The sequence below is a fragment of the Notolepis coatsorum genome, assembly GCF_963971535.1.
Source record: "Notolepis coatsorum genome assembly, chromosome: 1".
NCBI classification, from domain to species: domain Eukaryota; kingdom Metazoa; phylum Chordata; class Actinopteri; order Aulopiformes; family Paralepididae; genus Notolepis; species Notolepis coatsorum.
In genome coordinates this window covers 61,885,810-61,909,705 of record NC_140165.1, presented here as the reverse complement: position 1 = coordinate 61,909,705, position 23,896 = coordinate 61,885,810, and the positions used below count along the sequence as shown (strand labels likewise).

Genomic DNA, 23,896 nt, shown 5'->3' with positions numbered 1-23,896 from the left:
AAATGCAGTGTTGTAGTTCTCAACATTTTCAGCCTTTAATTTTAAACCAATGCTGCCATCTACTGACAACAAAAAAGTGTTGTCTAATCGTCACCTTGAGAGCTACTTCCGTATACAGCGCCGCCCCAAACCCATTCTAGAGATTCCCACTTTTTGCTGGGAGTGGGGCGTGGCCGTATTTGGTCCCAGACAATAAGAGTGGCTGCAATTGGTCACCGTGACGTTAGGTCTCTCCAAACAGAACCTAGGTCTCTCCAAACAGAACCTAGGTCTCTCCAAACAGAGCCTAGGTCTCTCCAAACAGAGCCTCTCCAAACAGAGCCTAGGTCTGATGCGACGGCTGCTTCCTCGAGTACCGGAGGGGACACGTGTGATGTAAGGCTTCGTCCACATTGCAGCCGGCTTGTGGGAGGCATGGCCTAACAGTGTTCGAGACAGGGGAGGGTCGAATTGGACGATACGAAATTGGGATGGGAGAAAAATTGAAAATGGGAGAAAGTAGATAAAAAAATAAATAAAAAATTAAACACCTTGTTGGGTCCTTTGGTTGGACCCTGATGTAAGCAAGACGATGGTCTTTCTCTGGTCTGCATCCCCTTAACAATTGTGTGTATTGAGTCGTACTGTATTGTACCCATTCTGCAATCTGTTAATACAATTTTCAATCAATCCATGTACTCTATTCATAACATGGTGTCAGTCTGAGTCTCCTGGCCTGCGCAGGGAGATGGATTATTTTGTGTTGATTTTGGTTTCATCAACTGACTGTTTGTCTCTCTCTCTCTCTCTCTCTCTCTCTCTCTCTCTCTCTCTGTCTCTGTCTCTGTCTCTGTCTCTGTCTCTGTCTCTCTCTCTCCACCAGGGGGTGCTGAAACACCGCTGGTCTGTCCTCTACCTGCTGCTGAGTCTTTGTGAAGACCCCAGAAAACCATCCAGGGTGGGTGTGGAACACACACACACACACACACACACACACACACACACACACACACACACACACACACACACACACACACACACACACAGACCTACACACACACACACACACAGACAGACATATACACACATACACACACAGAGACATATACACTCTCAACTCTCTCAACTCTCTCTCTCTCTCAACTCTCTCTCTCTCTCTCTCTCTCAACTCTCTCTCTCTCAACTCTCTCAACTCTCTCTCTCTCTCAACTCTCTCAACTCTCTCTCTCTCTCAACTCTCTCTCAACTCTCAACTCTATCTCTCAACTCTCCCAACTCTCTCTCTTTCAACTCTCAACTCTCTCAACTCTCTCTCTCTCAACTCTATCTCTCTCTCTCTTTCAACTCTCAACTCTCTCTATCTCTCTCAACTCTATCTCTCTCTCTCTTTCAACTCTCAACTCTCTATCTCTCTCAACTCTCTCCCAACTCTCTCAACTCTCTCTCTCAACTCTATCTCTCTCTCTCTTTCAACTCTCAACTCTCTCTCTCTCAACTCTCTCAACTCTCTCCTCTCTCTCAACTCCATCTCTCTCTTCAACTCTCTATCTCTCTCTCTTTCATCTCTCAATTCTCTATCTCTCTCAACTCTCTCTCACTCTCTCACTCAACTATCTATCTCTCTCAACTCACTCTCTCTCTCTAACTCTCTCTCCCCGTCATCCCCAGGTGGGCAACTATGGGGCGCTGTTCGCTCAGCCTCTCCCCAGAGACGCCCATTCTACCCCATTCTACTGCACGCGGCCCCAGAGCCTGGCCCTCAGCTACGGGGAGCGGACGGGGGCCCCTGTGGGGGCCACGGCGGGGGGCCTGTCTGCCAGCATGGGGACCAGCGGCATCTCCAGCCTGGGCGTCTACACCCTGAACGGCCCCACGGCCACGCCCCAGTCGCTGCTCGCCGGGTAAGACCTGGAGTTCGGTGGCGTAGCGGACATTGCGCTAGTCACCAACGCAAGAGACACCGGGTTCGACTCCGGCTGTCGGCGTTGCCTCCGGCTCCGGCCGGCCGTCATACTGGCTCAATTGGCAAAGTTAGCAGGTGGAAGTTGATGGGTGGTAATCTGGACGTTGTGGACAGCGACTCCTACAGGTCGGTTGGGGGACGCCTGCACAGCAGAGACAGGAAATGGCGGGGGTAGTGTGAGCCTCCCAGCCGTTACACCTCACCAATGAGAGTCCGCGCTGGCAGGTGAAAAGATGTGACAGGCTGCCTCCTCGTGTATCGGAGGGGACACGTGATGCAAGGCTTTTATCCTCCCTACAACCGGCCAGTGGGGGGCATATGCGAGCAACGTTCAAGACAGGGGAGGGAAGAATTGGCACAGTGGAATTGGGATGGGAGAAAAATAGAAAAAGAGGAGAAAAAATGGATAAAAAAAAAGAAGAAACGTTTTATTTGTCACATATAAAGTACATTACAGTGAAATGCTTGGTTCTGTATGAGCCCCCTGAGAATGTGCTTCATACAGTAAAAATAGAAAGTAAAAAGAATAAAGTCCACCCACTATACAAAATATACAAACTAAAGTACAACCTATAGTACAATGAGGTACAAAAATGCTAGTTAAAAAAAAGGCTAAATGCAAAAATGAGGTGTGGGATGTAGTGCAAATCTTTTGTAATAAATAGGTAAAATATGGTGTAGTGATAAAAGTTAATGTTGGTTAATAAAGGTTAAAAACTGAACGTACCCTGGTAAATAAAGGTTAAAAACTGAACCTACCCTGGTACATATAGGTTAAAAACAGAACCTACCCTGACCTAAAGGTAAACACATGAATAAATAAAGCAGCAATTAGCCGTAGAAAAGAAGTTGTGGGGTTGGTCGACATGCTTGAAAGGTGTTGTATATCTTGGAAGCTATTAGATTTACAAGAGCATTTCATTCCATTTATGCATATCAATAATGCAAAGACCTTCCTCTCATCATGAGCTCTTAGCCGTCTACCTTTTAGTTTAAAGGCACAGTCCTTAGTCCCAACATAATATGACATTAAATCGAAACTCAAGATCCAGGAGAAACTCCAGATCGTGGCTTTAATTCTGCACAGCGGTAGTTTCTTTCGGCGGCACTTGTTTAAAGGTGCAGTACTCAGTCCACACATTAATTGGGGACGTGGAACATTAAAGGGTTGGATTGGAATGTATACTCGGTAGTAGGGCTGACCCCTATTAGTCGACAAATCGGTCGAAAGGAGCCGTAGTCGATTAGCCAACCTCTTAGTTGAATACAAATTTAAATTTTTTTATCATTCTTTCCAAAAGAAAAGGGGCCTAGAAGCGTGGCTAACGCTAATGGCGCGCATACCAGAGGCTAACTGCCTACGAAAACAGGCACAGAGGCACTGAAAGAGGATTTCACCCATCTAATGAACACACTATACTAGACAAATATCAAGATGTGGACCAATTGCATGCTTTTGCAGAGGACAAGAAGCCTTCAGTCGACTCCTTCAGACATTAAGCACCCCCACAGCCCAAATGGAATGATACAAAATTAGTGAAACCAACGCATTGGACGGGAGAGACTGAAGCCCCCCACAGGGCCCGCATTACCCAGAATGCCTTGCGGACCAATGAAGACCGACCACCTGTCTGGATGCTTTTAACACATGCATACATACGGTCATAGACGCTCTTTGATTGTGATTGGACTAGACCTAGACACTTAGCCAATATCAATGAGCGACCGTTAACTAATTGCCAACGTAATGGTCCATCTGAATATAAATACTACATTACAGAGTTGTCATGTTTACACGTCTCTTGTGGCTCTTAAACTCTTATGACTCATAATGGTATTAGCATCAGGTCTAGACGCATATGATTGAAGCCAAGTGGCTATTATTTAGCTAGAAATCTGCTTTCTAGTCCCAGCTAGCTGGCAGCTTGTCGGATATCTGCTTTCTAGTCCCAGCTAGCTGGCAGCTTGTCAGACATCTACCTTCTAGTCCCAGCTAGCTGGCAGCTTGTCAGACATCTACCTTCTAGTCCCAGCTAGCTGGCAGCTTGTCAGATATCTGCTTTCTAGTCCCAGCTAGCTGGCAGCTTGTCAGATATCTGCTTTCTAGTCCCAGCTAGCTGGCAGCTTGTCAGATATCTGCTTTCTAGTCCCAGCTAGCTGGCAGCTTGTCAGATATCTGCTTTCTAGTCCCAGCTAGCTGGCAGCTTGTCAGATATCTGCTTTCTAGTCCCAGCTAGCTGGCAGCTTGTCAGATATCTGCTTTCTAGTCCCAGCTAGCTGGCAGCTTGTCAGATATCTGGTTTCTAGTCCCAGCTAGCTGGCAGCTTGTCAGATATCTGGTTTCTAGTCCCAGCTAGCTGGCAGCTTGTCAGATATCTGGTTTCTAGTCCCAGCTAGCTGGCAGCTTGTCAGATATCTGGTTTCTAGTCCCAGCTAGCTGGCAGCTTGTCAGATATCTGGTTTCTAGTCCCAGCTAGCTGGCAGCTTGTCAGATATCTGGTTTCTAGTCCCAGCTAGCTGGCAGCTTGTCAGACATCTACCTTCTAGTCCCAGCTAGCTGGCAGCTTGTCAGAGATCTGGTTTCTAATCCCAGATCTCATCTCTGACAAGCTGCCAGCTAGCTGGGACCAGCAACCAGACCTGGCAGCTTGTCTGTCAAAGATCAGCAGCAAACGGGGCACGAAATTAACTTTTTGACTCACCGGCCAGTGGCGGGTATATGGGAAGAATCTACCCGCCAAGCATATTTCTTACCTGCCAACTTTTTTTTGATTAAAAAAATTATAATTATTTTATATAAAAAAAAATCTTTTTAATAAAATATATATATTATATAATCATACTTGTAGTTGTATTATCTGCGAGACATCGCCACCTCGCTGTCTGCAAACAGCTCCACTGTCTGTGTATACTCGAGTGGCCTCCAGCTCCAGCAAGGATTCTCCGGCGCTGCACCTGGACCCTAAACTCTACATTCAGCATGAAAGGATTCTCCTGCGCTGCACCTGGACCCTATTCAGCAGCCCTCATGCGATGTAAGCCAGGGGCTCGAATACGCATGTTGTAGGACATTGATGTCAGGAGCTATCTGTAGCTACTGCTGGATGGCGTTGGGACAACGCCTCTGAACTATTTAGTTTACTGGGACATTTCGTAGTGACTAGTGAGCTAACGTGGGCTAACATGAGCTACCTAGCCAACGGAGGTATTATGCACTGGACACTTGCTGGAGCAGTTGTTGATGTCGGGAGCTATCAGTAGCTAGCCGGCTGGATAACGTTACACAATGCCTCATGTATTAAACTAAAAGTGAATAGTTGACTGGGTCATTTTGTAACAGTAGCTAACATTAGTTCACAGAGGTCCCTCTGACTAGACTAACGTCAGTCACGGTGACTGTCCGAGGCAATAGCCTCTGTTTACATGCAGCAGCATACAGAAACAGGTGCGGAGGGGTAGGAGCAGCAATGCGTGTCTGTGCTGAGACAGCGAGTGAGAACTGCGCTAAGAATTGGATCATGATTTTCGGTTTTCACATGACCATTGCCCGCCACATGGCGGGCAGACCTCTCAGTGGGAGGCGCCAAACGTAAAAACTGAGCGCCAATGGCGGGTGGCAGGCTCTAGTTTCGCCCCTTGGCAGCAAACAATAATATTATTTTAAAACAAGAATATTTTAAACCACACTACAACATGTTTAAACATTTTTAAGTTGGAACCATCACAACACAAAATAAATGTATTTAAATGAGTTACTACACAGTCCGTACGGACACTCTTTCTTTCTCAGACTTTGGTATGAATGGTTTGCTCAGATCACTGTGAAGATATTGGCGTGTGCCTAATAGGTCTGATGGGGATTCGATTTAATTTTGACATGCTGAGATACGCTGGTCCTGAATGTCTGTCTGTGTTTGTGTCTGTCTGTGTGTCTGTGTGTCTGTCTGTGTGTTTGTGTGTCTGTCTGTGTGTGTATGTCTGTGTGTCTGTGTGTGTCTGTCTGTGTGTGTTTGTGTGTCTGTCTGTGTGTGTGTGTTTGTGTGTCTGTCTGTCTGTCTGTCTGTGTGTCTGTGTGTGTCTGTCTCTCTGCAGCCAACCCCCCCAGTCTGCAGCCTCTCAGCCACTGGGCTCTCGTCTGGCCTGGGCCCTCCCGATAAGCTCCTCCCCTTCCTCTGCTCTGGGCCCGCCCACCTCCAGGGGCCCGCCCCTTGGACCTCTCGCCTTGGCCGCCAGGACCCTGCACCCGCGCCGCGACGGAGACGCCAATGGTGAGTTCACGAGACGAACACAGAGCACTGTTCTTAGTCCACTTGTAGTGAAAGGACCTAGTCCACTTGTAGTCAAATGACTTAGTCCACTTGTAGCCAAAGGACTTAGTCCACTTGTAGCCAAATGACTTAGTCCACTTGTAGCCAAATTCCTTAGTCCACTTGTAGTCAAATTACTTAGTCCACTTATAGTCAAATGACTTAGTCCACTTTAGTCAAATGACTTAGTCCACTTGTAGTCAAAATACTTATTCCACTTGTAGTCAAATGGCTTAGTCCACTTGTAGTCAAAGGACTTAGTCCACTTGTAGTGAAAGGACCTAGTCCACTTGTAGTCAAATGACTTAGTCCACTTGTAGTCAAATGACTTAGTCCACTTGTAGTCAAATGACTTAGTCCACTTGTAGTCAAAGGACTTAGTCCACTTGTAGTCAAATGACTTAGTCCACTTTAGTCAAATGACTTAGTCCACTTGTAGCCAAATGACTCAGTCCACTTGTAGTCAAATGACTTAGTCCACTTATAGTCAAAATACTTAGTCCACTTGTAGTCAAATGACTTAGTCCACCTGTAGTCAAATGACTTAGTCCACTTGTAGCCAAATGACTTAGTCCACTTGTAGTCAAAGGACTTAGACCACTTGTAGTCAAAGGACTTAGTCAACTTGTAGTCAAACTACTTAGTCCACTTGTAGTCAAAGGACTTAGTCCACTTGTAGCCAAAGGACTTAGTCCACTTGTAGTCAAAGGACTTAGTCAACTTGTAGTCAAATGACTTAAGGCCTCTGCATGCTACAGAAACTTCAGAGCAACTGCAACACAACATCGGCGCGGTTTCAGCGCGGTTGTTTTAGAGGGTCTTTACATTTTACATTTAGTCATTTAGCTGACGCTTTTATCCAAAGCGACTTACAAGTTCTGTGCGACAAGACAGCAAGAAGGGTATAACTCTATCAGCTGAGTAACAATGTTCATCAAAGTGTTGCGTGTTACAGTGTAGGTTAGTTTATTAGGACAAATGCATGACAGTAAGGTTAGTCGGGGTTAGATTTTTTTTTTTTTTTTTTTTATCATTTCAGATAATGGTTGAAGAAGTGAGTCTTTAGTCGACGGCGAAAGATTGGACGGGATTTGGCTGTCCTAACTGGGATGGGTAGTTCATTCCACCATTGTGGGACAAGGACTGAGAATAGGCGGCTTCTCTTTGATGACCCTCCGGGAGCTTGGATAGGAGTAGATCTGAGGCGGCCAGAAGATGCAGAGCGTAGGGGTCTTGAGGGTGTGTAGTTAGAGACCATTGACCGGAGGTAGGCGGGAGCGGTTCCCTTTGCCGCACGGTATGCTAGGTCGAGGGCCTTGAAGCGGATACGTGCAGCAATGGGGAGCCAGTGCAGGTCCCTAAGAAGTGGGGTGACATGGGCCGACTTCGGTAGGTTTGAGATCAGGCGGGCCGCTGCATTTTGAATGAGTTGAAGAGGCTTGGTGGCAGTGGCCGGGAGGCCAGCTAGCAGTGCGTTGCAGTAGTCGAGGCGGGAGATGACTGTTGATTGGACGAGGAGTTGGGTGGCTTCTTTTGTCAGGAAGGGGCGTATCCTTCTGACGTTGCTCAGGAGGAATCTGCAGGTTCTGGTTGTCGCTGCGATGTGAGCAGAGAAGTTCAACTGGTCGTCGAGGACAACACCAAGGTTCTTGGCGGTCGGCGATGCGGTCACAGCTGCATTCTCGACTGTGATGGAGAGGTCGGTCAGGGGGGAGGATTTGGCCGGCAGGTGGAGCAATTCTGTTTTGCTTAGGTTCAGTTTGAGGTGGTTGGTCGTCATCCAGGCGGAGATGTCGGACAGACAGGCCGAGATCCGCTCAGAGACGTGGATATCTGAGGGAGGGAAGGAGAGGAAGAGTTGAGTATCATCGGCATAACAATGATATGAGAAGCCATGAGACGTGATAATGTTACCCAGTGATTTAGTGTAGAGGGAGAAGAGAAGGGGTCCTAGGGTCTTGTAGACTGTGTTGCTTGGACGTTGCGTACATGTCCCCGGAATCTAATCTGAACAACCGTTGCGTTGATATTGCGTAGCAGTGATTGGTTGGTTAGCGAATGGGGGCGGGGCTGTCATAGAATAATATTAGTCCCGCAGAGAATAATATCCTCCATTGTTGAAACCAGCGTTGACGCTAAATAATCAGCGTCACATAGCTCGCCTTTTTCTGAAAACCCAAGCACATATTGTTCCATAGCATACGCCTTCAGTTGATCATGACAAATCCTCTCTTACCTTGACGATTAAAAAGCCTCCATAATTTAGTAAATAAAGCTGTAGCCAGCCAGCTAGCATTGGGTCTATTCAAAATGCTATCCACATTAGCTACATAGCTAACCAAGTAAATACAATGGTATCCGTCCTGAGGTAACGTTAAATACAACGTTTGCTAGTCGAAATGACTGGACACACACAGGGACAAGTTAAACATCAATCAATTAATTTATTCCAATAGGTAGTTTGAGCTGCATGTGAGCCGAGGTCCTCTCCATTGGAAACTAATGATGTTACGGTAACGTTAGCTCGAAAAGCACAGACAGTTAAGCTGCTAGCAACAGACACTATAACACTTCCGGTCGGGGGTTTTCAAAATAAAAGAGCGACGTCTAAAATCACCGGAAATACGTTTATTTTGTACATTATCTAAAGTTAACACAAACCTAAACTAACTTTAGTTAAACTAACTTTGCGCGTCGATGTTGCAGAAGCATAAAGGCAGAGTGTCTAAAACACCGTTGCTTTGTCGATGTTGTGTTGCAGTTGCTTTGAAGTTTCTGTAGCATGCAGAGGCCTTTAGTCCACTTGTAGTCAAAGGACCAACGGTCCACTAATCCATTAGTTGGTTTAAAGGAACATTATGGGAAATGCACTCACGACTTCAGTCAGACGAGAAGATAGATACTGTACCAATTTCCTATCTGTGCGTTCAGTAGAAAGCTTATCAGGCCGCAAGCTAGCCTAGCTTAGCACAAATGAATGGAAGAGTTTTAAGTTGTATTAGCTTCCGTTCATTAGTGTTGTTTTAGACATGAAACGGGCAGAGAAGCACTGCAGTGGGTTGTACTGCGCGCCTGTGTGTGTCCTTCTGGACGTGTTCCCGTCCTCTGGGTCAGTAAAGATAGGATCTGTCTCAGCACTCTGCTGATGGGCCTCCATGACTTCACTGCCTCTACTGGCCTCCGCGCTACACTCCTCCTCCTCTACGCTCTGTCATTTTTATTCTCTCCTCATGCGCGTGTGTGCGCGCGTGTGTGTGTAGCGGAGGTGAGCGAGACGGCACTGGTGCGCGACATCCTCTACGTGTTCCAGGGCATCGACGGCAAGTACATCAAGATGAACCTACAGGATAACTGCTACAAGATAGACAACAAGGTAATATATAATATAATATAATTAGTGCTGTCAATAGATTTAATTTTTTTTTACTAATTAATCTCACAATTTTCTGTAATTAATCTAGATTAGAAATAGCATTTTTCTACTTAAGACCGAAGCTTGTAACAGATATTTACTTCTGTTAAATCATGGAATTAATGTAAAAATCAACACAAAGAAAGTATATTTTGATTCAAAGACTATTTTAATAGCTTTCTTTGAATACAGTTTCTCTCCTGTGAAATACAAATGTTCAACAAAACCATCAACATTGACTCAGCTAGACCTGTTTCTTATATTATATTGAAAATGTTTCACTCCATAGATTAATCTAGATTAATTTATTTTAATGCTTTAAATAATTTAAATTAATCTCAAGTTAAAGCATTAATTTTGACGGCCCTAAATATAATATAATATAATATACCCTAAACAAGTACATCAAGATGAACCTACAGGATAACTGCTACAAGATGACTGTATCATAACATGATCACTCAGACGTCACACACACGCACGCACGCACACGCACGCACGCACACACACAGACACAGACACACACACACACACACACACACACACACACACACACACACACACACACACACACACACACACACACACACACACACACACACAGAGGTACACAGACACACGCACACACAGCCTGTCCCATGCGCTGGTGTTTGTATTGGGACTGACTCACACACACTCCTCCTCATGTAGAGTTTGCTGTTCCACACAGTGCATCTGATACAAAGGGCTTTAAAAGCTTTAGAGACATTCAACAGATCAATACTCCTTGGCTCCTTGCCACATCGACAACTCTGCTCCTGTGTGTGTGTCTCTCTCTCTCTCTCTCTCTCTCTCTCTCTCTCTCTCTCTCTCTCTCTCTCTCTCTCTCTCTCTGTGTTTCTGTCTGTTTCTCCATCTCCCCCTCCCTCTCTTTCTCTCTCTCCTGCCTCTCTCTTTTGTATCTCTTTCAATATCCCTATCTCTCTCTCTGTCTCTCTCTGTCTCCTCTCTATCTAGATATAGATTCATAGTCAATATTCAGGGTCCGTAATATTGAATGAGGCACTCGGGACGATGTCTGTGTAACGCATCAGTCCAGGGCGGTTATGTGTGTTCCTGTGTATAGTTCTGTCTTCCAGAGAAGAGACATGGAGACATTATCCTTATCCACTAATAGTCACAGATGTTATCCTCGATCCACTAATAGCCATATTAGGGCTGGGCGATTAATCGATTTTATCGTCTAATTCGAATTCATGATTTTCTTTTTTAAGTCACATTTTATTTTACAAAAAGTGATGTTTGGTGAAAGTTAGATTTGCACTTTATTAATCCCAATAGGGAAATTCATTCTTGTTTGATGATCAAGAGGCACCTTTTATTTGTTTTAAGTGAAGTTTGGTGAAAAAGCAAGTTATTGCACTATTAACATCCATCTTTGTTTGATCAAGAGTAACCTTTTATATATATATATATATATATATATATATATATATATATTTTTTTTTTTTTTTTTAATCGGATGTGGTGTGAAAAAATCTGAGATTTTATTTTTAGGCCATATCGCCCAGCCCTAAGCCATATATGTTATTCTCAATCCACTAATAGTCATAGATGTTATCCTCAATCCATTCAATCCACTAATAGTCATAGATGTTACCCTCAAACCACTAATAGTCATAGATGTTATCCTCAATCTACTAATAGTTATAGGTGTTATCCTCAAGCCACTAAGTCGTATTGCATGTATAGGAATGAAATACTAGCACAGTCTCTGGAGCGTAACAGTAAGAAGCATTTTGTATGAAAGTATTCTGTACTTCTGTATGACAACTATTAAAGAACTTGAACTTGAAATACGTTGTACTTACCCTGCTCTGACCACTAGGTGCCGCTGTGCAAGTCTCTGAGGGATATCAGCAGCCGATTGGCTGAGCTCGGCTGGCTCCACAACAAAGTCAGGAAGTACACCGACACGCACAGCCTGGACAGAGCCTTCGGATTGGTCGGACAGGTAGGGAGTGTTTGTGTGTGTGTGTCTGTGTGCACGTGCATATACTATCTTATAGTAGATAACATGTATAGTTTATGTGTGTGTGTGTGTCTATAGGGAGGTGTAGTGGTTACGTCATTGCTGTTTTTCGTGTTCCACCCTCTGTCCAACACAATGTATTTTCCCCATTGCCCATTTCTAAATCGTCTCGTTTAAAACAAATAAAGCATGAACATTGGCATGGTGTACCTTTCTGTGCGTATTCATCCACAATCTATAGCTCAACATGAAAATATTCGCAATTAATCAGAAAATAAAAATCGCCAAATTTTATTTCAACCAAAAATGCTTAAACAATAATGTTAGTGATAGAGGGGAACAAATTTTGTGCAAAAATGGAAAGCTTTTCAATTTCCATGCGGCAGAATTGTTACAATAGCCGATAATCCATTTTCCCAATGATAAATCCCTATACGGGTGGAACAACCAGTGACGTCAGACTACACCTCCCTATATATATATATATTAAGGCTGTCAAAGTTAACGCGGTATTAACATGTTATCGCCCGATTCTATTAACGCCACTATTTCTTTTAACTCACGATTAACTTTTAAGAAAAAAGAAGAAAAAAAACGGTTTTCTTTTTTTTAACTTAAAAAATTTAAATTCTAGACTTCACTCAGGTGTATTATTGATGCTCTCATTGATACTATGTTTGTTTCTGAAGTGTGTGTGTGTGTGTGTGTGTGAGAGAGATATATAGAGAGAGGGGGGTGAGAGGGATGAGGAAGGGGCAAGAGAGAAAGAGCTGGGAGAGTGTGTGTGTGAGAGAGAGAGGGGGGGTGTGTGATTACTCAGCCCTTGTGTGGGTGAATGTAACAAGTTCCTAACGTTTTCTTTCCCCTATTATTTCAAGCACACTTTATTCATTGTTTTAAATTATTATTTTCTTTTAAGTTATTTTGTGCATCACTCTGTTTTGAATTTGATGCAAATTTGCAATGCATGAGGGTCATCCTTTTGTGTTAAATGGCTGCATAAAGCAAGCATTTGTTGACTCGCATGTTGATAAGAGTATTAAAACTTGGAACTTGAAAGGTAGAAAAAATAGAAAAATGCGATTAATTTGCGATTAATCGCGAGTTAACTATGGACACTCATGCGATTAATCGAGTTAAATATTTTAATCGATTGACAGCACTAATATAATATATAGGCCCTACAGAAAGTGGTGCGCTCAGCCGAGCGTACCACGGGTATTGCACTACCCCCCCTGCAGGTTCTATACAACAAGAGGTGCAAATCCAGAGCCTGCAGGATAATGAAAGACCCTCACCACCCCAATAACAGCCTGTTTCAGCTGCTGAGGTCAGGCAGACGCCTGCAAATCCTAGCTACTAGGACAGAGCGGCTTAGGCTCAGCTTCTTCCCAACAGCCATCAGAGCCATGAACAATGTACATTGAGTGCTCAGAACATTGAACTGTCCACACACAAGCACACATGAACACACACACGACACGCACACTGTGCACGCTCACACACGAGCAGCCACTTAACACTTTAACATGAGCGGGCACACACTCATGTCGCACACACGCACACTTATGGCCAAAGGAAAGGACACTTTAAATTAGAATAACAGGAACAGTGTATTGCACTACCAAAGCTAACTAGCATGTCACACATGCGCTGTAAATAACTATGTACAGATACCGAGATGTCACTCCATGTTACCTGCTATCTGTTACTGCACAATGTTGTTTCTTCTTTTGATTCTATTATATGTACCACTGTATTGCACATCGTTGCGGGCAAGACCACCCGCATTTCATTGTATACCTGTATGCCGTGACAATTAAAACTCTTGACTTGACTTGACTTGACTATATTATATATTGACCTGCCCTACCATCTGTCTCTCTGTCTCCCCCTAGAGTTTCTGTGCAGCACTGCACCAGGAACTGAAAGAGTACTACAGGCTGCTCTCAGTGCTACACTCCCAGGTATTTAACTCACTACAATACATTTGACTTGAAACCTTTATTTATTCTCCAAAATGGACATTGAGTTTCTACCCTCATTTGCAACGCAAACAGCTCAAAACAAATATAAAACACAGGTGAAAAGAGAAGAAAACAAAGAAAGGGATCACGTTAAAAACAGTTACACACTGAGGTCGGGAGGTTTGTGATCATGTTTTAAATTAAAAACAGTTACATACTGAGGTAGGGAGGTTTGTGATCATGTTTTAAATTAAAAACAGTTACACACTGAGGTAGGGAGGTTTGTGATCATGTTTTAAATTAAAAACAGTTACACACTGAGGTAGGGAGGTTAGTGATCATGTTTTAAATTAAAAACAGTTACACACGGAGGTAGGGAGGTTTGTGATCATGTTTTAAATGAAAAACAGTTACACACTGAGGTAGGGAGGTTTGTGATCATGTTTTAAATTAAAAACAGTTACACACTGAGGTAGGGAGGTTAGTGATCATGTTTTATATTAAAAACAGTTACACACTGAGGTAGGGGGGTTTGTGATCGTGTTATTAAATTAAAAACAGTTACACACTGATATAGGGAGGTTAGTGATCATGTTTTAAATTAAAAACAGTTACACACTGAGGTAGGGGGGTTAGTGATCATGTTTTAAATTAAAAACAGTTACACACTGATGTAGGGAGGTTAGTGATCATGTTTTAAATTAAAAACAGTTACACACTGAGGTAGGGAGGTTTGTGATCGTGTTATTAAATCGTCCAGGGGATAGTGGAGTATTGACTTTCAGAGTGAGTTGAAGATCATCCCAGGAAGCTGATACATCAAAACAAAAGGCAGACTGACCAAGTTCAGACTGAACTCGTGGGACATTAACACTTTGGCTGCCAGAAAACGCCTAAACACGTCATTCCCGGCCATGCTCAAGTTGCCGAAGACGCTTTACAGCGTCTTTAATATCAATATTTCAAAAATCTGGGATCGGATTCATATTTCCCCTCCGCTGGCCTGAGATCCACCAGGAGGACCCACTGAGCTCTCTGGCGGTTCAGGAGCGCCATCTGGTGGCCGATCGGCGCAATCGCTTAACAGGAAGTGCCGTAGAGGTTGTGCTGGTCGGCCGTATTACTTCCGGGCACTTGCTATAGGTCCCGAGGCTCGATCTCGACACACTACATAGCGATCGATTGCCAATAACTCGATAAACAACATGATTTGGACGTATATACCATTATACAAGCTGGAGATGGACCGGGTAAATCGACATCCCATAATGGTAAAATTTCTACTCTACGATGATCGCCCAACGGCGCGCGGAGACTGGGGTGAGTTTTAGCGTGTAAAATTACCGTCTTCGATACTAACTGCTATTATCAACATTTGACCCACATTAGATGATTGGTATAACGCTGCCCACGGAATTATAAACGCCCCCTAGCCCATCCGGTCAACATCAGATGACGTGTAGTAACTTCTAGAAGTACGTCTAGTTGGAATTTTTTATATCGCGCTGATTGCCATAAAACTGTATTGCATCATCAATATAATGTATTTGGGGCTATAGATCACGTTCTGGAGAAAGCTGCAGAAAGAGATGAAAACATACTTATACATTAGACCATACTTTACTATGAATATGTGAATGAAAAAGTTTAACATTGCTACACAATGAACAATACATATAGGACTTTGAATGGGCCCTAATAATGGCAATGTAGCAATAGAATTTAAAAGGTTATAGCCCTGCAAAGAAGGGGACTTTCTCTATAGACAAATAGAGCCGGCAACCTACGGTTGATAATGAATTTAACCCATGGCAGCCAAAGTGTTAAGGGTGAGGCCATCATCTGAGTGGGTCAGATAAGGTCCAGCATTCCAATCTAGCATCATTGTGATGTATGGTGGCAATTTTCCATCAATGGCCTTAAAGATACATGGCTATTTATGTCACCTCTGCTGGAGAAGACCAACCCACCTTGCAGATGAGCTAGCCTAGCTGTTAGCCTAGCTCAGTGTTTCTCAAAGTGGGGGGCGCGCCCCCCAGGGGGGGGCGCAGAGGCATGACAGGGGGGGCCTTGAGATTTATATATAAAAAAAAAATTAGAAAATTATCACTAAAGTTCTATCTGTTGCAGCTGCACTGTTCTCTATGAAAATACCATTTCTCAAAATCTGAAAATCATTATTTAATAAAACACAGAAAAGGATCACCAAGTTACTCTGGATAGAAAAAAAACTTTACAGACAACATTGAGACAAAGCTTCCTGACACATCTCCATCCAAACTCTTGGAAGAACTCTTTGAAATCTCATCTGATACCACCTAGAGAGCTAGTTTCAGAGTGTGGTGCTGAGTACCAAGTATCTCATCTCATGGCCCACCAAGTATTTCATGATGCAGCAGTTAAGGTGTTGATACCATTCAGCACCACATACAGTATCTGTGTGAAGCTGGCTTTTCATCCATGACAGCTCTGAAAACAAAATATAGGGCCAATTTGAAAGGTCACGATATTGGTGTTATTTCAATAAATTTAAACATGGCCCATTTCATGACTATTTTGTTGGGGCAAGGGGGGGGGGGGGGGGGGGCAAAATATTTTGGTCCGCCAAAGGGGGGCCTGGCAGAAAAAGTTTGAGAAGCACTGGCCTAGCTGATGGTCAAAAACACCCCTCCCAAGGTTTTAAGCTAGGCTAGCTCAACTCTATCAGATGGTCTCATGGTGTCCTACTCAATCAACCCATATCTGTCTATATCTATGTGTGTATATATCTGTGTGTATATCTATGTTTATCTGTGTGTATATCTGTGTATATATCTATGTGTGTATATCTATGTTTATCTGTGTGTATATCTGTGTGTATATATCTATGTTTGTATATCTGTGTATATCTATTAGGGGTGGGGGGGAAATCGATACGTAGTAGTATCGCGATACTTTGCGTGGCCATACTGTATCGATACAGGGACGCCAAGTATCGATATTTAATTATTCATAAAAATTAATAAATGTTTATTAATTTTTGTATAAGGAAGTTGCATTGTTAATTTCAATACCTGTAATAGTACAGTAGTACACACACACATGTGCATTCAGTTAAGTTGGAATATGACTGTAATACAAACAGTTCAGTTTGTCAGGTACATGCAACACAGATTACAGTGTTTACATCTGTCTGCTTGAGAAAATACCATGTTCTGCAATAAAAATGATTGAAGTGAGATGAACAGACTGAACTTTATTTTATTAGATAAAACATGTTGACAGTTTAACTTTGCAGTAAAAAAAATATATTTTTTTTTAAATTAAAAGAAATATCGCAATATTCACGATATATCGAGTATCGCGATAGGGCTGACCTTCGATTTTTTTTGGAATTCTAAGCTTCAGGGCCGAGATTCGATTTTAATTTGAAGCTTCGAAAAAAGAAAAAAAAATAATAATAATAATAATAATAATTAAAAAAAATTCTTGCGTGACTTGTACAGCACTTTGTTCAACTTTGTCAGTGCTGTAAAGTTTAAACCTTTTTAAATCTTAGACAAACGAAACACTTTGCTTTCATGAAATATTGTAAGCCGTCATTTGAGGCTTTATAAAAGCAGCACAATGAACACAAATCTGTCAGTGCCGAGTCCGACCTCATCTTAAATAACAAACAGCATTGCTTGTTGTAATTAACACTTTAATCGCCAAGGACGCCTAAACTCGTCATTCCCCGCCATGCTAATTCTGCCAATGACGCCGTAACACGTCATTGAGATCAATATTTCAAAAATCTGTGATCGCAATCATATTTCTCCCCGGAGACTTGAGATCTACTGTTGATCCCCTCTCAACTCTCCAACGGTTCAAGAGCGCCATCTGGTGGCGGATCGCCCAAACCGGAAACCGGAGCTCATCCAAATTCGGTCCGATCACTCGCTATAGGTCCCAGGACTCGAGCGCGACACAATAGTGATCCGTTACCAATAACTCGATAAACAACATGATTTGGACGTATATACTATTATACAACCTGGAGATGGATCGCATATTTCAACATCCCATAATAGGAATATTTTTGCTCCACGCTCATCGCCCAACGGCCCGAGGAGACTGGGGTAAGTTTCAACGTTTTTTTTTACAGTGTTTGATACAAACTGCTCTAATGATCATATCACCCACACTAGATGAATCATCTAATGTTGACCACGGAATTATAAACGACCCCCCCCCCCCCATCCGGTCAACATCAGATGATAAGTAGTAACTTCTAGAAGCACGTCCATTTGACATTTTTTATCTTGCGCTGATCGCTATCAAACTGTATTTGATCATCAATATAATGCATTTAGGGCTATAAATCACGTTCTACAGAATGCTGCAGAAAACGATAAAAACATATTTATTAGGGCTGTCAGTTTATCGCGTTAATTAGATTAATTAATTACACAGCAAATTATCGCGTTATGAAAATTAACTCAAAATTAATTACAATTTTTTTTTTATCTCGTTCATTCCATAAGAACGTAGAATACACATTACAGACTTTTTTTATATGGTCCATTTGCATGTTCTTGGTATCTGATTCTAGGGACATATATGGATCTCAGGGAATGTATTCCCAGTGTCAGAAATACTGTGTCTGTTACTAGGCTTGAGTAAATTGTAATGAACCAAATGATAATATCAATAAAAAAAATTTTTTATCTTTGACTGTGAATAACACTATGCTCAAATTGACCAGACCTGAAAAATCTAAGCAAATTAATAGATGGAAGATGATTAAACAGAAGGTTTTGTAGATACAGTACTGAATTCTGCCATCCGGACACATGCAATTTGAAATATGATTATAGAATATCAGGCATAAAATGGTTATGCGATTAAAATGCGATTAATTAGATTAATTAATTACAAATCCTGTAATTAATTAGATTAATTTTTTTAATCGCCTGACAGCACTAATATTTATACTTTAGACCGTATTTTAGTATGAATATGTGAATGAAAAAGTTTAACGTTCCCACATCCTGAACGATAGATAATTGATGTTGAATGGGCCATAGTAATGTCAATTTAGCAATACAATTTAAAAAGTTATAGCCCTGCAAAGAAGGGGAACTTCTCCATAGACAAATAGAGCTGGCAGAGGACGGTATAATGATGTACATAAGCCTGGCAAAGAAAGTGTTAACAAAGAGAGACAGAGTTGATTTTGCAACACACAAAAAAACAAAAAACATTATTATTTCTTTTATATATATAATCGGATTTTATTTTCATATTCGAATCCCATGCCCATCGAACGAAGCTTTGAAGTATTTAAGACAGCCCTATATCGCGAGGTCTCTGGCGATTCCCACCCCTTATATCTATGTGTGTATATATCTATGTTTGTCTATCTGTGTATATATCTGTGTGTATATATCTATGTGTATATATATATATGTGTGTATATCTATGTGTATATCTATGTGTGTAATGTATATCTATGTGTATATATATGTATATATCTGTGTGTATATCTATGTGTGTATATCTATGTGTATATCTGTGTATATATATATGTGTGTGTATATATCTATGTGTATGTATCTATGTTTGTAATCTATGTGTGTATATATCTGTGTGTATGTATGTGTATATATCTGTGTGTATGTATGTTTGTATATCTGTGTGTATATGTTACGTCCCTACCCAGACACTAGCGCACACACACACCAAAAACACACCCAACAAACCACCACCCAAAACCCTAACCAAGCAACGTGCCCACCGCACACCAACACCAAATGTCTGTCGCCCAACTACCGAGCCCCCATTTATGTTACGTGCCCCCGTGGGGAGACGCAACACTAGGCCACAGACAGGATAGGTGAGGATGCAGTGACACAAAACACCATAGACAGATTGTAAAATAACAATATTTTTTACACAAATTAGATCAGCAACACAGAGAGCAAAGAGGACCTACCAGTGAGCACCAAATAATATCAAAATGAAACAAAAGCCCCCCCCCCCCCCCCCCCCCCCCTTACAGGCGCGGACGCCCCAAAGTACAGGAGGTGGTGCTCACTCTAAGCTGGTGTCTTTAACAGTAGTTCTCCTACGTGATGCAGATGTAGACCCAGGGTATCTTTCTGCCCTCAATGTCCCTGTGTGCGAAACAAAAGATTAATAACAAGAAACAATCACCATAGGCTGGGTGACAAACAAATATACAAAGGATTAGTACAGAAATGTACAACAACACAAAAAGATACAATACTATATAGACCAATGGCCCAAATAACTAGAGCTTTGACCAGCTCTCACACACAATGAGCTCACACAGAGCTTTGACTAGCTCTCACACAAAATGAGCTCACACAGAGCTTTGATTAGCTCTCACACAGAATTAGCTCCAATTTTACCAGCTCTGACACAAATGTACCCTAAGAGCCTCAGCTCTATTACCAAAAGCCACAAAAGAGCGTGTGTAACAAAGAGTGTGTACAAAGACACCAAGAGCTCTACTTTACCACATCAATGAACCAGAGAGCTCTACCTACAAAAGCACCAACACACTAGAGCCATAGTTACCACCAACACAGACCAAACGAACCAGGGAGCTAACTAACACTGAAACACAAAGGGTATTATGAAGGGAGTGGATGTTGATTGCAGAACGAGTCTCAGCTGCCGCTGCACCGGGGTGAGTGGGTGATTGACCAGCTGCTGCTGCAACTGGGAACCTGAGAGTGGGATATGAAGACACAAGAGGGAGACAAGACAACAACAAACAAAACATGCCTATATACACAACAGATTACATACATTACTCCCATATATATATACATAAGGACACAGTCCGTAACAGTATATATCTATATATCTATGTGTGTATATATCGGTGTATATATCTATGTATATATATATATATCTCTGTGTATCTATGTATATATATTAGAGGTGGGCATAGATAAATTTTTTTAATCTAGATTAATCTATCTGCAATCCTGGATTTAATCTAGATTAATCTAGATTAAAATGGCTAAAAAAAAATCTGTCGAAGGCATTCAAAATATGTGTGTTCTACCCAAATAATGACTAGAAGTAAGTCCTTACTTTTTCTTTCCTCCTTATGTTTCTCAGGCCAGGTGGCCCATTACACCATGAGCCCATCTCCCGTTTCCAAAATGCATTACAGACTGTTTGAAAAAGCTGTTTTGCTATGATAATTGGTAATGAAATATCAAAATAATGTTCAATAAGATGTACTTGTGTTTAATAAGTTGTTTTATTCAGAAGTTAACACAAATAAATAATATTACCAGTACAGTACAGTATCTAGCACACTCTCAGGAGCAAAACAGAAAGAAGCATTTCAAACTTGAACTATGTGACATGGCTTGACTCAATCAGTCCAATCTCTATTTCTCAATCTTCCACCAGTCACTCAGGCAGACCAGCTTGTTTTATGTAGCGGTGTCTACTTATAGTGCCTATAATATTGTTCCCGTTGGGTGCCAGACAGGGCCAAACCCTGCCAATGCAAATCAACTGCTCCAGTGGAGTTGCTCAGTGGCCAATGGTGTCAACTGTGGTTGTACTGGGCAGCTCCCAGGTGTGAATGGAACTGTGTGAATGTGAAGCAGGGCGTTCCTGAAAAAGAGCATCTGTGCTCAGCGAACCTACCCTGGGTAAATAAATGTAAAAAAAAAATTAAGATGAACTGCGTCAATTATATTATCGCGCAATACTAGTATTGCGTTAACGCCAGACAAAAAAATATATATATATTATTAATATACATATATATATATATATTTTTTTTTATTATATATTTTTTTTATTAGAAATGTTTTCCTCTGTGAACAATGCCAGTGAATTTGAACAAAAACAATGCCAGTGAATTTATTTTTTCTTCAAAAATTTCCAAGTGACAGCTGTGAGCTATCTGACCTGACTGCAGTAATGGCCAGCTGTCAATCACTTACTGCAAAAATAGTTGCACGGGTTGGGCTTAAAAATATAATTATCCAATCAAAATAGGCTATTTGAGTTTAAAAAAGGCGGGTAGTGAGGTGGAGCGCACGAGATTGATTGGCGTTCACGCCGTGCCACACAAACTTAAGATCCAATCAGAGACGCACAGCGATATTGACCAGAATTTGGCCGTCGGCAAACTGCCTGAGACTTTCTTTTTTTCCTCTTTTTAATTTTTTTTGATTGAATGAATTTGAGTTTTTAAGAACATGTTTATTATAAAAGCGAACAGTTTTAGTATCTATAAAGGTAAGATTACTTTGTGTAAAGTCATCCTGTTTAGAGACTTTAAAGGGTGCTTTCCCACTCACCATTCGGGGTTGAATCAGAGCCGCATCGCACCAGAAAAGGGTGTGTGTCCTAGTGAGAACGCTCCCCCCCGTCCCCGGGGACGCTGATTCGTCCCCGGGGGCGCTGAACCTGGACCGCTGAAATAGGTGCTTCCGGGTCGCGCCAGTGGGAGCGGGGGGCGTAGCTTGTACCAAAACACGGGAGAGGCTTCTGTATCAACTTGCTGACACGCACAACGTCGTTACTTGCTTGAATTTTGGGCAGATAAAAACATACAGCAACAACTGGACAATACCCACAAAAACGATATTCATGGAGAAATTTGCGAGTTCAGACCTCAACCAAACAAGCATGTGGAGCATCACGGCTCAGTGGATGAAAACATATAGCCACGTTACAAGCACAAGACTTCCCTGGCTCGCATTAGGCCTGGCAATTTTTTTTGCCATTGCTATGTCTATACATTGGTTTCTTGTTCGAATGCATTTATTTCTATTAGACCAGTGGTGCCCAACCAGTCGGCCGTGATCGACCGGTAGATCAATGACATTCAATATAATTGCCGCGAGCGATGGGCTAATGTTGGCTGCTAACTAGCGTTGGCGTAAGCTAACTAGCGTTAACCCTGGAAAACGCTCAAAGCGCACTCCACGACACCAGTTCCATTTGTGAGAAAGGGGGGTAGGTTATATTGACAAGGCTTGACAACAGAGGTTCAAATATAACTTCATATTTATTGGTTATTTGTTTCTTTTATATCAGCATCCAGTCTCCACCACTGTGTGTTAAACTCTTCCTGTTGACGTTCGAGCGTGACATCATCGCCTACGGCAAGCTTACACGCTCAAAACGCAAACCGTAAACAAAACCCAGAGCGCACCAAGACTGAGTGTGTACGCAAACTAGAGGGGGGAGAGGGAGGGGGGAAGTTCGCACCCAAGGACGGAACGAAAACGGACCGGAACGGACCCGAATGGTGAGTGAGAAAGCACCCTGAGTCTCACGGCTCAGCTGTCCTCGCGGGGGAGGAGTTCAATTTACATGTGAATGAATGAATGCAGGCGGCTCGTTCTGCTTTGTTTACAAAATCAGCTGTTTAGCCATTAGCTGCTAAACTAGCGTTAGAGTCGAGGAAAAGCAATTGATGCTTTGGATCTAATGAACGAGGGCCTATTGGACTTTGTTACACAGCTGTTCTCAAGTGGATTTCGTGGAGGGGATATGTCATGCGTTTATAGGTAAGTGCAAAATAAGTCTCCTCTCGATCTAACGTTAGCTAGCCGCACAACCGGTAGCTAACGTGACTGTCTATGAAGTATACACTTGATAACTGGTGATGTGCTGCTCTCACTCTCGCAACTGTGTGTATGTGTCCCGCATTTCACTGTATGCCCTGGTATGTATGTGACAAATAAACCTCTTGATTCTTGAGTTAGTTACTGTAGAGCAGACATCATCTATATCAGCTGGTTGTACTAGTAGAGCTTTGGTTGAGAGAGATACAGTGCTGTGTAACTATTGACTTATAGACAGACAGACTTATAGACAGTCAATATGGATTTAGATCGAATCATTCAACGTCATTGGCACTAATGGACCTAGTAGAAGAACTGACAAGCATAATTGATAATAAGAAGTTTGCAATAGGGGTCTTCATAGATCTGAAGAAGGCGTTTGACACTATAAATCATGATATTCTGCTACTAAAATTGGAAAGGTATGGGATCAGAGGAGTAGGGCTCAAATGGTTAAAGAGTTACTTAGAACAAAGACAAACAGTTTGTGCAGTTGGGGGAGTACAAGTCCACTCAGTCAAACATAATCTGTGGTGTGCCGCAAGGGTCAATTCTGGGCCCGAAACTATTCATACTGTATATAAATGATATAGGTAATGCGTCTAAAATATTGAAAAATGTAATTTTTGCTGACGATACAAATGTCTTCTGTGAGGGAGAG

At 42.3% G+C, this 23,896-nt stretch overlaps 1 protein-coding gene across 1 annotated transcript in view; it reads left to right on the top strand.

The window, feature by feature from the left end:
* tubgcp3 (tubulin gamma complex component 3) overlaps nt 1-23,896 on the top strand; it is a 111,116-nt gene that overhangs the window by 36,020 nt on the left and 51,200 nt on the right. The window contains 6 exon segments of the mRNA XM_084323527.1: nt 863-937; nt 1,648-1,880; nt 6,035-6,210; nt 9,510-9,622; nt 11,529-11,654; nt 13,571-13,639. Coding sequence (XP_084179653.1) covers nt 863-937; nt 1,648-1,880; nt 6,035-6,210; nt 9,510-9,622; nt 11,529-11,654; nt 13,571-13,639 — 792 coding nt within the window.